Below are 14142 nucleotides of genomic sequence, written 5' to 3'. Positions count from 1 at the left end.
TTTTCCCCCGTCCATATTTACAATAACCGTTGTTTTCTAGCCATCCTAGTACATATATATTTGGCAACCCCTTTCCCCCCGGCGGGAGAACGCCATACTTCGTGGGTATGGTATCAAGACAATCTGTTTCACTTTTGAAAGGAAAAAACAGCCAAAGTCATGGAAAATAAGAAGCCGAAGAAATCGGAATAAGCACTATTTGGGTTTTCAAGGAAGCGAACCATATGCCTGCCCAACGGGTCCCAATGACGGTTTCAGAGGTACCACGGCCTTGGAAGAGCCCTTGGTAGGCGCCAAACTGCTCGAGCTCATCATTCCATCTAATACCTCTTCGCGGGTGATCTGGAGCATATCGTTAGGGAGACCCATGCTAGCAAGGAAAGCGACAGTGTCTTTCCATTCAACTTCTTTCCTTTTCTCGCTCCAATTCAGCTCCTCAGCCATGATGTCAATCACCTTCGGAAGAGCATGAAGGGCAGCTTGAACATTCAAGAAGCTCAATCTCGTTCGTCGGGCGAGAACGTCGACAGCGGTTTGCGCATACTCGCTGCGCACGGCATATCGTACTTCACCGTCAATGAATGGATGCAGAGAAGACAGGCGCTGGCCGCGAAGTGGGTAATGCTCGAGGTTGTCAGTGGGAGAAGCTAATGCCGCAACATCCCACGCTCGGTCGCCATAGTCGGTTGCGAGGTGCTTCGCTACGTCGGCGTCGAGGCCGAAATGCTGGATCAAATTGATAAACAGGGTTGTCGAATATCCGTGCGCTCCGAGAAGGCGGATGTGGTGAGTTTGACACGTGCCATTGAGTAGATTGACCGTCGGATCAGTACCGTTGACACCGGAAATGTCGGGAACGTAGCTGACGGGCTTCGGCCGTAATTGAAAGACTTCAATCGCTTTGTCGACTGCTTCCTCGGCCATCTGTCGGTAAGTAGTCCATTTCCCACCGGCACAGGTCAACAGTCCAGAATCAGAGACGGTTACGAGATGGCTGCGGACAAGAGACTCGGTATTCTTGGAATGGGGATCGCGCACCAGGGGACGGACACCTATATAGCCTTGATATCAGTCTCCATTCCTTGGATGAGATGGGTGGAAAACCTACCTGACCACGCTGCAAGGATATCCGATCGTTGTACATTAATGTCCGGAGTCAAATATGTGCGGATTTCGTTCAAAATCCACTCGATATCTTTTTCACCTGCAATTGGATTCGGTGAAATAGCGCACGGAGTGTCGGTCGTACCAGCAATGGTACTTCCTTGCCATGGGAGAAAGAAAATCACTCTGCCATCGGATGTCGACGGATCAATCAAACCCATATTCTGGGGGCTAAGATAACCAGGGAGAACAACGTGAACTCCCAGACTCGGCGCAACAATGTCCTTCACACCCGGGTTGTCCATTTGTTGAATCGAATCGGCAAACGGGCCTGTTGCATTGATAATACCTTTTGCTTTGATCGAGACTTCTTCGCTGGGTTTTCCATCCTTGGGGGCAATAAGGTCGCGTACTCGAGCACCAGAAAGTTTGCCATTCGCGTCTTTCTCCAGACCAGTCACTTCGAGATGGTTGACTACCGTGGCGCCATACAGAGTGGCAGTCATTGCCAGGGAAACGTTCATTCGGGAGTCGTTGTGCTGCCCGTCATAGTATACCAAGGCGCCGACTAAGTTTTCTTTCTTGAGCATAGGAAATGCTTCGAGAGCTTTACTTCTCGGGAGGAAGTATGAACTCTCAATGCCTTCTGATCCAGCGAGAAGATCGTAAAACTTGGTTCCGGCCCAAAAATAGGGCGCTTGCCACCATTTTTGCAGAGGCAACATAATCGGTAACCATGACGACAAATGGGGTGCCGTGTACAAGAAGGATTTTCTCTCTTTCAACGCCTCTTTCACCAATTGATACTGGCTATAATCCAAATTCCACACGGCCTTTTCCAGATATCGTACTCCACCGTGAACAAGTTTGGTGGATTTGCTGCTTGTTCCACTGCTGAAATCGTCTCTTTCCACGACGGCAACTCTTAAACCTCGTGTAGCTGCATCAAGAGCTATACCCGTGCCTGTAGCTCCGCCGCCAATAATGAGAAGATCGTATATTTCGGAAGAGGACCCAGATGATGATTTCCTAAGGTCGGCGATTTGTTCGGCTCTCGTTTTAATGTAGGGAAATCTCGGTGGGATTATAACACCGTTTTCGTCTCTTCTAGGTGGTTTCGGAGCCAGTGATTCTGCACCTGGGACATTTCGAGGTCTATAGGCAATGTACATGACAGTTGTCCCTGCCACGGCCAGTCCAGTGCCGTATGCTAAAGGCTTGAGAAGCCGTCGAGGAGAAAATCGTGAAGCCATGACGAAACAATGTTTCACGGAAGGACAAGTCCAAAGAAGAGGCCACCAGAAGCCGATGAAACACTTTCAAGTAATATAGAGAGAAAATTGAAGATCATCAAGGCTTGAAGCTCGGACATTTGAATGTATTGTAAACGTCTCTCGCATAACAACATAGCAAAGGGTTTGCCATTGAGGTCATTCGGGCCATATTCATGGCCGAGCTTTGAGGGTCGCTGGGTCTGGGTCTCATAGAGTCTGAGCTCCTTTGTCCCCGGGTCGGCTGGAATCTGGCGCTCCCGCGTTTTCAGGTTGGGGAGAACGGGAAGAGATTAAGAGCATGCATCTCGGTGTCTCTTATCCGAGAAATGTGGCGTCGCTGTGCTCGGTAGAGATACGCCGACGGACGTTTTCAACAACGGAGATTTTTCCGTTCTGAGAGCTGACAGCCGTCAGTCATCCACTAGTTGGAGCCAGACACTCTCGTAGAGTCGCATTGTAATGGGTCCAGGTACAGAATCAGTATCAGAGGAACATTTGTCGTATCATTCAAGTTGCGGTAACGTCCCAGATAACACGTGAACCATTTGTACCTTGTGCGGACTCGCAAGTACCCGACAGGAGAGTGTTCTGTGGCCTGATATCGGTCGCAGAACATTCCTGAGCCCACTCAGGGTGAGACGTTCACATGAACGTTCCTGTTTCCTTGAAGACCGAAAGACAGGGATCATGTGGGCCCAGACTGCTGGAATCAGTTGAAGGGAGTTGTGCCAAAGTAGGGAACCTAATGACTGCCAAAGGAACAATCAGCTCTCTGTAGAAGATAATGTACCTGCGTCTTATGATAGCTTCGGCAGACAAGAACGGGAATGGACAGCATAATATGTCGGACTCCTATTCCGTGAATATTCGATGATGACCGTTCGCTGCTTCGGTCCCTAGAGTATCAGCACTCACACAGCTTTTCGACTTGCCAAACCACCATTTCATGGATAAGCGGGGACTTCTCGTTCCAGTCTTGTCTTCCTTATCAGAACTGCTCCCTTAGTGGACATCCTCCGTGAATGCCAGAATCTCAGTCGACTATTTCTTGACCTCGGTCTAGTTTGCGAGAAAAAGAAGAAATATGAGAGTCGAGGAGACGGTGGAATCTTGGGACAGGGAGAAGATTTGTAGGAAAACGCCCAAGTCAAGATGAAAATTGTTGTCATTCATATTCATCTATCTGCCCTCTTCATCTATGCTTGAACTCCGTCCGTTCGCTGGACTTGTTTCGGGATTACCGGGCCCGCCGTTATCATCCTCTGTCTAGAGATTGACGTGTGAAATCTGCGTCAAATTATCTACCAGCTGGGGAGTAAGTTCTTTACAACGCCTTCGCTTCTTGTATGAAAAATTTTCCACCACACAGACCAAATATATAAATTACACCTGATTATCTGCCGTGTAGGTGTTTGACCAGACCGACCGTTTAGGCTGCAAGAAACGTTGCAACCCCATGTAAGGCGTGTTGATAGGGCTCTCGCCGGTAAAGAGGAACATGTCATAGAGCCAGCCTCCAAATGTGCAGCCACAGAAAGGAGCAACCATAGGAACCTGTAAAGAAAAATTAATCTCAGAAAGCTGATGGAGGATTCGGCAGAAACCTTACCCAAAAATAGTAGCCACCTGCAGACCAAACCTCATGGCCGTATCCGATCATGTAAGAGACGAGACGAGGGCCAAAATCTCGAGCAAGGTTAATAGCATAGCCGGTTTCCCAGCCAAAGCATGCACCAATTCCGAATATGACGAAGAAGAGAGCAAGTGGGGTCAAATTGCCCGCTCCAATGTTTCCATCGTCTTTCAAAGCGTAAATCAAGAACATCAAAATAGCACTGGCAATGAACTCTGAGAAGAATTGACCAGTCTTGGTCATAAATTCCGCCGGGTACGTGCAAAAGATGCCCGCCGAAGAGGTTTCGCCACCTACGGTGCGGATGTTTGCTCCTCCCTCGAAAACATCGATGGCGGACTTGTAGTTGGCGTAAACCACGGCGGCGGCGGTCATAGCACCCAGAACCTGGGCAAGCATATAGGCCGGGAATTTTCTCCAAGGGAATCGGCGGAAGACGCAGTTGGCGAAAGTCACAGCTGGGTTGAGATGTGCACCTGAGATGCCACTTGCGTATACACCGAGCATGACACCAAGGCTAGCCAGCTATTAATATATTTCTAAGTGGTGGTGGGGCAATAACCGAAACTCACCCCCAGCCCCATGAAATTGACTGATAATCACCCTTGGTACCGCCGCTGAGAACCACTTGGGCAACAACACCGTCGCCGAACAGGATCAAGATAAAGACACCAAAGAATTCCGAAAGGGGTTCTCTGAGGAAATGGCGGATTCGACTCCAGGCCAAGTCCGGCTCTTGCTGAACCACATCGCTCTGAGGAATCTTGTGGTCTACCAAAGGACCATGCTCGGCGAAGGCCGGAACATCGTGGACAGAGGTTCGTAGTCTCTGCTCTTGAGGGGCATGGAGGTGTTCGTCGTGGGTAACTTTAGCCATTGGGACCGTTTGTTTCTCCACAGATACAGATGAAGAGGACGTAAGAGACATGAGAGAGGCGCGGGTGGCAAGAGAGTGAAAGAAATGCTGGAGTTTGTGGGGATGGAGGAATGTGATGGATGCCCATGGGGGAAAGGGGTCAAAATTATATAGACGGGAGTGTTCAGACAACTCCATTCCTCCGCCACCACGGTTGATACTTCTTTGTTGTGTGACCAGCCTTGATAGGAGGGTATCGCCGTTACGAGTCTGTATGGATTCTGGAATGAAAATACGGGTCGTGGACCCCTGGTGTCCGCACTTAGCCGTGCATTAAAACACGCGGCCGGAGAAAGGTAGTGCATTTCGGGATTGGAATTGCGAGGGCACACAAGGCCATATTTTCTCCCATGTTATAGGTCGGAGACCGTGACCGAGGTGCATCAACGCCCAAAAAAAAGGAGTGTTTCGAGACAGTCCGTGTTTGATATCTGAATTGTGTCAGCGGCGGCTGGAATTCTAGAGCTTGAAGTGGAGGTGCACCGTCAGGTTTGCAATATCACGAGTTTAGACTGTGTGGACCACGGATGTCACCCTGATAGAGGCTGGGGAGGGCCGAGTTGGTGCCGAGCCGAAGTTCCGACGCAAGCTGACGAAATGCCAAGAAGGAAAAATAAATTTTCCGACAACAGCGGGGAGTATCTTGGCAGCCGGTCATTTTAAGCATAAACTAGGCATATTTAAGGTCATTTTAAGGTCATTCTAAGGTTGTTTCGCTCTCCACAATATTCCTCCGGTTCTGCATCTCGGCCCTGCAGCCCCGACCTGTTCTTCTCCCCCGCAAAAGCAAGAATCTTTTGCCCTGTTGAACTCGAAGTCTGGACAGGAGCTCCTCAAGCCAGTGAAATGCTACCTCTCTCGCTTCCAAAACCATTGCGTCCTGGTGTCCGCCTGGCCCGCCATGTGCTTGCCCCTGATCTTTTTCTCCGTCCGCCCCGCCATCTCCATGCTATGCCACACGTGAGGGCTGTGGATACTCTCGTGGAGTTTGGAATGATGCTTCTTCTCCAGGTTCGGGCAAACATCACATTGGATACCGAGCTCATTCACGAGCTGGAACTCGGGCTTGGAAGCATGACTCGGTGTAACACTCCACAATGGACCCAAGCTGCTTCCAATGCTACAAGAATGTGAGGGACGGCCACACAACCGCGTGCCTCGCTTGGTACACAGGCGCATGCTTCGTTCCTCCCCCCGCGATCTTATATACCACGTCATACCCCTCCCCAGAATTTTCTCCAGGCCTCCCAACTCCTTCTCCAGTCTCTTCCCTATCGTATCTCCTATCATTTTTCCATCAGGATTCGAAACCAAGAAAAAAAAAAAAAATGGGTAGTATGCAAGAGGTCTTTGTTGGTTCAATTGACCAGGGAACCACAAGTTCACGATTCTTGATCTTCAACAAGCAAGGCGAACCTGTGGCTTCCCATCAACTCGAGTTCAAGCAGATTTACCCTCAGCCTGGGTGAGTTTACTCCTCACCATGTAAAAGATCACCTACTAACTTGGGGACCCACTTAGCTGGCATGAACATGATCCTCTTGAGATCGTATCGTCAGTCGAAAAGTGCATTGATGGCGCGGTCAAGCAATTTGAAACCCAAGGTCACAACGTAAATACCATCAAGGCAGTTGGTATCACCAATCAACGTGAGACTACCGTGGTTTGGAACAAGGAAACCGGAGAGCCACTGTACAACGCAATTGTCTGGACCGACACCCGTACCCAAGCCTTGGTCCGAAAGCTGAAGCAACGTCTTGGGGCTGACAAGCTCACTGACATCTGCGGGATACCTCTTTCTACCTATCCATCAGTGGGCAAGCTCCTTTGGCTACTTGAGAATGTACCACAGGTCAATGAAGCACACGACAAGGGAGTTCTCGCCTTTGGGACCATAGACACTTGGCTCGTGTACAAGTTGAATGGAGGTAAGAAGATCTCGATGACCTCAGAGGATCCCCAACATGACAAATATAACAGGCCCCAAACGAAATATCTTCGTCTCCGATCCCTCCAACGCATCCCGAACCATGTTCATGAACCTCAAGACACTGAATTATGATGAATCCCTGCTCGACTTTTTTCGAATTGACACCACGAAAATTTATCTTCCCCAAATCGTTCACTCTTCCGACTCTTCTGCGTATGGCTCGCTAGCCTCGACCATCTTGAAAGGCGTTCCGATCACTGGTTGTTTGGGAGATCAATCCGCGGCCCTTGTAGGCCAGAAGGGCTTCACACCGGGTCTCGGAAAGAACACGTATGGAACAGGCAGTTTCATCCTTTACAATATTGGAAATAAGCCGATTATTTCCACCCACGGTCTCCTGACCACTGTCGCATTTGATTTCGGTGGCAACAGCACGCCAATGTACGCCCTTGAAGGTAGTATTGCGGTGGCAGGATCTAGCGTCAAGTTTCTGGTGGAGAACTTTGGCTTCATCGAGTCCTCGAGTAAGATCAGCCAATTGGCCGAGACGGTCGAAGACAACGGTGGTGTCACCTTCGTCACTGCCTTCAGCGGTCTCTTTGCCCCGTATTGGATTGACGATGCTCGTGGCACCATTTTCGGTATCACCGCATACACGAAGCAGGGCCACATTGCCCGCGCGACCTTGGAAGCGACATGTTTCCAAACCAAGGCCATCTTGGTAGCCATGGAGAAGGACAGCGGCCACGAGCTCAGCGAATTGGCCGTCGACGGTGGCATGTGCAATTCGGATCTCTGTATGCAGACTCAATCCGATCTCATCGGCATTCCGGTCAGGCGACCGGCGATGCGTGAGACTACGGCGCTGGGCGCTGCCATTGCAGCAGGACTTGCTGTGGGTGTCTGGGAGAGCATTGAAGAGCTTGGGGACGTCAACACTGAAGGGAGCACAATCTTCAAGCCGGCTATCAGCAAAGAAGAAAGCGCGTCGCGTTTCAGCCGATGGGAAAAGGCTGTAGAAATGAGCAAGGGATGGGCCAACTGATTGACTGATATCGGGGACTGTTCGGAGGTTTCTCGGCGCTGGTGTCGTGTTGGGTTCGAAAATATTTCCTTTTGTCGACGACCATATGTCTGGTGAGAATGGGCGTGTCCATCATGAGTAGATACCTCTCAATCTCGGCATGCCCCAAAGAAGTGTTCCTAGTATGGCCTGCATCTCCACCAGAAATGACTCGAATCCATGCCTTTGCAAATTCACGTAACGTAGTAGTGGACGGGAAAGAGTGTCATCGTGTCCTCTGTTGGCTGGTAATTGACGAGGCGGAACGAGGCTCTGAGATTTCCGTGCTCTGAAGCACTCACTCTATCTGGCATTATCCTCCCAGCCAGATTTGCACCAAACACATCTGCCTCATCTTCGCACTGACAAAGAATGTGGACACATGCAATTCGAATCCTCAACCAGCAAAACCAGCAAAACTCGAACTTGAAATCCAACTACCTGCGTTGAGTTAGTGGTCCTAGTTGAGGTTCGAGTCGAGGGAACCCCTTAGTCGTATAAGAAGATATTTCTCGTTCGGTTGTTGGTCAGGTGGTGCAATGAATGCATATAGGAACCAGGTTCGTCCTGTGAGTATCGGCATGAGCAAGCGGAAGTGCGCAGGTGTCGCGTACCGAATGGACTTGCTTCCTTGGCCCTGCGAACAAATAAGACTCTTATAGGCTATTAAGAGGCGCATTGACTTCCGCCCTACTGCCCCATGTTACCCCAAAAGATGATGATAACATGGTGGTATTGTTGTCGAGAGAGGATCGAAGGGGTTCCGTACACATCTGCACTTTTTTTTTTTCTGAGGCAGAGGGCTTGCATACTTTATTGGATAGCTCATCTTGAATTTTCCTGGAAGGGGCTATTCCAACTTCTTCTTCTCTGGAAGTCCAACAAGCCATACGATATCCAGTTGACGCAGGGAAGAATGAGATTTTGTGTTGGACATTCCGACCGAGCGCTCAGGGTTGGTACAGGCTGCCGTGGTTTATCCCGAGAGAAGGGAGCGAGAATAATTGTGCTTCGGTCGATAGACGTACAGATATTAAAAGATCAGAGTCCTTAGTAACCGAGTTGAGACCTGTTGTCAACAAGACCCTTACTCGTACGGTGGCTTGAATATCAGCCAATCAGACTCGGGATTGGGAATTGCAAAGGTCGGCGTGGCTCGATATGACTGTGATAGCTGGCCTTGCGTTGATGTCTGGTTTGTGACCGGTGCAATGGTCACAGAGGGGTCAAACCCACTCCCGGCTATTGCATTTAATCGGGGATAGTTGAAGAAGTCGAAAATCTCGAGATACTCCAGCTCACTTTGTGATGAGTTGTGATTGGTGACTGGTTCAAGGACTGATCGGGGTCTCTGAGACGTAAGGAGGTTTACTTCGTAAGCTCGTCTGTACGTGTTAGCTTGGGTATTCCCAGGTTCGGGGAGTTTCAGACCTTCTCATCGCGGTGAATGTTCTTCCAGACCCATTGCTCCCTTCTTGCACGACATCATTCAATATTCTAGCATATTCTCGTGCCACTTGCCAATGCTGGCCCATTTGTTCCAGAGTAGAGATGAAAAAGGTGATTTTCGGGTCCACTTCGCACTCCATGGTGGCAGCATGAACCAGAAGGAGGCGCGCAGAAACCCATAAAGCAAACGCAAATGGATGACCGAGCAGAGCAAGCATCCCAGTGTTGAATACATCCTGGGCTATTTCGCGTAAGCTCTCCACAGCGCCCAGACAGCGTTGTATAGCATGATACGAAGGAGTGAAGACTGGAGATTTGATGGTGGGATATGCGGCCGATGAATGGAGTCGAATGACTGAAGTCACGAAGGCCGCGTGAAGCATAATCCAATTCGAAATTCGACTTCCAGGATCGGAATGACAGAGTTGAGAAATTTTGCCGTATTCGCCAGGCAAATTTTGTAGCCAGTCGTTCAATTCGCCGTCTAATTCTCGATAAGTCTCGCGCCATCTTTGAATATCGGAATGTCGCGTAATGTCCAGAGGTTGATGGAGGAATCGATGGATACGACTCAGAATACCCAGGACTTCACAGTGGTAGGAAAAACTCCCCAGGTTTTCCGGTGTATTCACCGTCATTTCTGATTGGGCGCCCCGACGTCGCCATCGTGTTTCGACCGGTTCATTTCGGGAAAATAGATCATACCGGCAAGGCAGGCATCTGTCCATGTCCCTTTCGTCCAGGGTAAAGGCGTCGGCCGTGGCCACCGTGGCGTACCGGTCCAGAATAAATGTCATCCAGCATAACCGTCGCCGTTCTTCATTCTCGATCCAGGATTTCGGTTGTGATGCTTGAAGTAAAGTCGCAGATGGGTATGCGGTCGACTCGAGATATGCGCTTTTCTCCACGTCCAGACCTAGCTGGACAATATTTCGCGCCGTGAGCGCCAACAAGTTCCAACCCTGTTGACCATTCGAGGTTCCGAGAACGTCGACGGCGAGAATAACCAGAGCTTGAAGGGCCCTCACATTAGGATGAGACATGGCATAGAGTATGATTTTTTGTCTCGAAATCTCATGGAATCGACTTCTTGATTCGGGAGTCAGACGAGGATCCTTGGAGAATCGCATAGTGGTGGCGACAACAGCGTGCATGAGAACGCGGTCAGCTTCATCCATTGTCTGAGAACCAAAGAATGCATCAAACGTAGCCTTGCGATCTAAGATTGGTGACCATGGGTTGACGTGTTTAAAGTACAAGTCGACCAGGGTGTACAACAGATCGTACGGAGGCAGTTCCGAATCGGGCAGTGACTGACCGGGAGTCGATGTTGGATACCAGGCGGCAGACGTGCCTCGGTCGCTTTGAGACATCAACTCGTGGTTGCTATTGTCAACAACGGAACGAATAGACATTGCATCTTGTGCTCGAGGGTATTGCATGCGTTCGTAGGCGTTTGCGACGGGCCATCTATTGTCCGAGACGGGGGTGTCTTGAGAGAACATGCTAGCATTTGAAGGCCGCGGATCGTTTTGAGGGTATGTAGAGTACGCGGCGGGCCGCGAAACAATCTGCACAGATCCTGGGCGGTGAGTGGAGAAGTCGCCATGTTCAGCAATGTGCTCTTCAAGTCGACGACCCATGACTTGCAGGAGCGCCTCAAGGCGATTGATTTTTTCTTCGAGTTCGCGTCCATAGCCGACGCGGAGACCGGGCTTCTGCCGCTCTTTGTAGACACATACGCGGTTGTTGCGCGCACACCAACCACAGGCAGGCTCGACTCGATCGCATTTTACTTTTCGAGCCTTGCATAGTTCGCAGCTGCCAGTTTCGATCAATGACTTGTCTTTCTTCGAAACGCTGGCATGTCGAGCTTACGATATTTTCAATGACCTCTTTCTTTTCTTGCTGGCGTTACCTCTATCTGGCTGTTTGTCGGGATTGTCATTTTCGACCTCACTACCAGAGATGGAGGAATTCCTATCCTCGGAAGCATCGGTAGGAGAAGTCTGACCTGCATTGTACGTCGTCATTTGAGATAACTGCTGCAACGCATTCGAATTCTCGTCGCAAACCGTAGGACAGGAGGTGGAGACTGGTAAAAGTTCCGACAGACAAAATGTCAGAGGCACGAGGAAGCAAATGAAAAACCCGAAGACCGAGCTCTAGACCTAGGATCACCAGATGACTTTGGAAATAAATTCAGATGATGGATGGGTAGCATTGGAAAACCCCACACTTCGCGACGCCGGCGGGGAGTTGGTGCCCCAATTCTGGGTCTGGTTCCGAGCCTCCGGTAAGAGTAAACATCTTGCTTGAGCATGGAGAGCTGGAGAAGAACCGGGGAAACACGCCCATGGTGCGTGCCCTCCAAGATGACTATGGAGCATGCAGGAGAACTGGAAAATTAAATGTCGGAAAAAGGGCAGATCCCCCCCGGAAGAAAGTATTTCCATTCCCTGTCAGAACCACTCGGCTTGATGCCAGACGGTCATATATTATCGCCGCAGCCATAACCAGATACCGTATACGAACGTTTGTATCTTCCTCTTCGCCAGGATCAAAGCTTCGACGAGCAATCTGTTAGACGCACAATCACATCTCAGTTGCGAAAGGCACCATCGTCTCAGAATCATGGCTTCCCAGCTTATCAACCCTTCTACCGTCCACCCTCCGCGACCGACCTACTCCCATATCCAGACCATCCAAATATCCCCGACTAGCACACTGGTCACCATTGCTGGGCAAATCGGGATGGAACCAGAGACCAAAACTGTGCCGTCGACATTCGCGGGGCAAGTTCAAGTGGCACTGGCCAATCTCGGAAGATGTCTGGCTGCTGTCGGAGCGACTCCAGCCAATATCATCAAAACTACCCATTTTGTCGTCAATCTCGATCCTCAAGACACATCTCGTGCAGAAGCCTATCTCAAATTCATCGGGGATCATCGTCCACCAAGTACGTTGCTCGGGGTTGCTGCGTTGGCGGATCCCAATTTGTTGTATGAAGTCGAGGCCATGGCTATTGTACATCATTAAGTCCAAGTTTGAATGTCGAGTGTGGTTCATCAGTTCCTCCGCGATTCATTCTGAAGTTCGCAACCTCATACCCCCCAACCCATAGTCTCATGACCAGGCCCGTTCGCACCGAGATCTAGTCCGTTGCCCATTGTTATTATGCCGTCGTCTCAAACTGAGAAGCACAATACCCTCCTAATAGCACACCTTAACGCCCCGAATCCTCCGTATCTTCCACTTTGGCCTTCTTGCGGCTCTCAACCTCCTCGAGGTCGTCCATTGACTCCACTTTCCGCTTGTCATTGCTCTTTGCCATCCCAGATCCCGAACCTTCTGCAACCACCGGCAGAGGGGCGGGTGTCGACGCAGCAGAGCCAATCCCGCTCTCACCACCACCATTCACTTGAGCGCTCTTTGGCTTCTTTCTTTTGACCAATCCAGTCAAATCAGTGGCCGTTTCTGACACCTGAGCGAGTTTCTCCTTCCTTTCTTCCGCCGTGGCACTGCTGCCCATGATACTGCCCAATATACCTGAAATCTGATCCTTCATCATTTGACTGTCTGTCTCGGCCTTCACACTGACCGGCGGTTCGCGGAGTTCTTTCAATCGCACTTCCATTTCGCTGATCATGTCCTGGACGTCCTCAATTTGTGCCATGGCCTTATCTTTTTGAGGGCCGGCCTCCATCTTATCTAGTGCCGCTGTTTCCTTGGAAACGCGCAACTTGCAGCTATCGATTGCTTTCTCCTGTTGGCTGACTGCTTCATTGCGAATGTCCCAGTCAACTTGAAGTTCGCCAAAAGGATTGCCATCCGCATCGCGTTGTTGTGTCTGGGCACTAAATTCGAGGGCCAGACTCAACTTGTAGTGGCATTCGGCCAAAATACTGGACTCTGGAGGCTCGAGCTCTTCCTTCAAAGCAAGACATGCTTTCAGGTCCGTCACGGCGGTCGAATACTTCTCTCCTTCCAACGAAACTTCTGCTTGTAGGTCGTAAATATCGGCGACGCGGGTCTTGAGGTTTCTGACTTCGGGTGTAAGGTCGATCGATGCGACGTATTTTCCCTTGTCGGAATCTTCTAATGCGGATTCCTGAGTCTGGTCCAACTTCTTCAAATATAAAATTCGGGCCAGATCCAAGAGTTCATACGCTGTTGCGAAATCGTCTTCCTCGTCTTCCGCGTCTTCCGCTTCTCCATCTTGATCTTCCTCATCATTGTCCGATCCATCCCAATTTTCATCATCACCAGTGATTTGGAAAAATGCCTTCCCTGAACTTCTTTCTTGCGGTTTCACATCTTCCTCCGGAACGACATCACCGACGGTTGGCATCGCATCCTCTGGTATTGTAGCCATGCCTGCGGAAGCCTCTCCGGATTCGGCGCCATTCGTTTTCCGCTTCTTGGGCGCCTTCTTTTCTTTGTTGGTCGACAGCTGAGCGGATGCCGCGGTCCCGCCGAGTACTGAACTCGTTTGTTGCGCCAGGAAGAATAGACACTTTCCGTACGAGTACAACAGGTCTGCGTTTTCCAGTGCCATTTCTCCGTTAATCTCGGCCTGCAGTTCAGTTGCCTGCGAGTAGAATTCCGCAGCTTCGGAGTAGTGTTTAACGGTATATTCGGCGGTTGCTTTGGCTACGAGATCTGCTAGCCTTTCCGGTGGCGATTGACCGGAGGTATCGTTCGTGTGGGGAGGGGCGGGTGCATCTGTAGTCGCGGACATGATGATGACTATCGCGAGCGTTCTTCGAGGTC

General features: G+C 50.3%; 6 protein-coding genes across 6 annotated transcripts; 2 read left to right on the top strand and 4 right to left on the bottom strand.

The window, feature by feature from the left end:
* Positions 1–207: 207 nt before the first annotated feature.
* On the bottom strand, positions 208–2357 carry Z518_07463 (uncharacterized protein; the record flags this gene model as incomplete). The annotated part of the gene is made up of 2 exons (XM_013415592.1): positions 208–1052; positions 1109–2357. The coding sequence occupies 2 exons, from the start codon at positions 2355–2357 to the stop codon at positions 208–210; spliced, it is 2094 nt and encodes a 697-aa protein (XP_013271046.1).
* A 1404-nt stretch (positions 2358–3761) lies between these two features.
* On the bottom strand, positions 3762–4939 carry Z518_07462 (uncharacterized protein; the record flags this gene model as incomplete). Its single annotated transcript, XM_013415591.1, has 3 exons — positions 3762–3932; positions 3988–4528; positions 4584–4939. 3 exons carry the CDS (start codon positions 4937–4939, stop codon positions 3762–3764), a joined length of 1068 nt encoding a protein of 355 aa, XP_013271045.1.
* A 1316-nt stretch (positions 4940–6255) lies between these two features.
* On the top strand, positions 6256–7902 carry Z518_07461 (glycerol kinase; the record flags this gene model as incomplete). Its single annotated transcript, XM_013415590.1, has 3 exons — positions 6256–6392; positions 6449–6855; positions 6908–7902. 3 exons carry the CDS (start codon positions 6256–6258, stop codon positions 7900–7902), a joined length of 1539 nt encoding a protein of 512 aa, XP_013271044.1.
* A 1105-nt stretch (positions 7903–9007) lies between these two features.
* On the bottom strand, positions 9008–11402 carry Z518_07460 (uncharacterized protein; the record flags this gene model as incomplete). The annotated part of the gene is made up of 3 exons (XM_013415589.1): positions 9008–9305; positions 9352–11190; positions 11248–11402. The coding sequence occupies 3 exons, from the start codon at positions 11400–11402 to the stop codon at positions 9008–9010; spliced, it is 2292 nt and encodes a 763-aa protein (XP_013271043.1).
* A 601-nt stretch (positions 11403–12003) lies between these two features.
* Positions 12004–12408, top strand: Z518_07459 (uncharacterized protein; the record flags this gene model as incomplete). The annotated part of the gene is made up of 1 exon (XM_013415588.1): positions 12004–12408. The coding sequence occupies one exon, from the start codon at positions 12004–12006 to the stop codon at positions 12406–12408; it is 405 nt and encodes a 134-aa protein (XP_013271042.1).
* A 187-nt stretch (positions 12409–12595) lies between these two features.
* Z518_07458 (uncharacterized protein) lies at positions 12596–14110 on the bottom strand (the record flags this gene model as incomplete). The annotated part of the gene is made up of 1 exon (XM_013415587.1): positions 12596–14110. The coding sequence occupies one exon, from the start codon at positions 14108–14110 to the stop codon at positions 12596–12598; it is 1515 nt and encodes a 504-aa protein (XP_013271041.1).
* Between the last annotated feature and the right edge of the window lie 32 nt (positions 14111–14142).

Source organism: Rhinocladiella mackenziei, assembly GCF_000835555.1.
Source record: "Rhinocladiella mackenziei CBS 650.93 unplaced genomic scaffold supercont1.5, whole genome shotgun sequence".
NCBI classification, from domain to species: domain Eukaryota; kingdom Fungi; phylum Ascomycota; class Eurotiomycetes; order Chaetothyriales; family Herpotrichiellaceae; genus Rhinocladiella; species Rhinocladiella mackenziei.
This window is presented reverse-complemented; position numbering and strand designations above follow the sequence as displayed.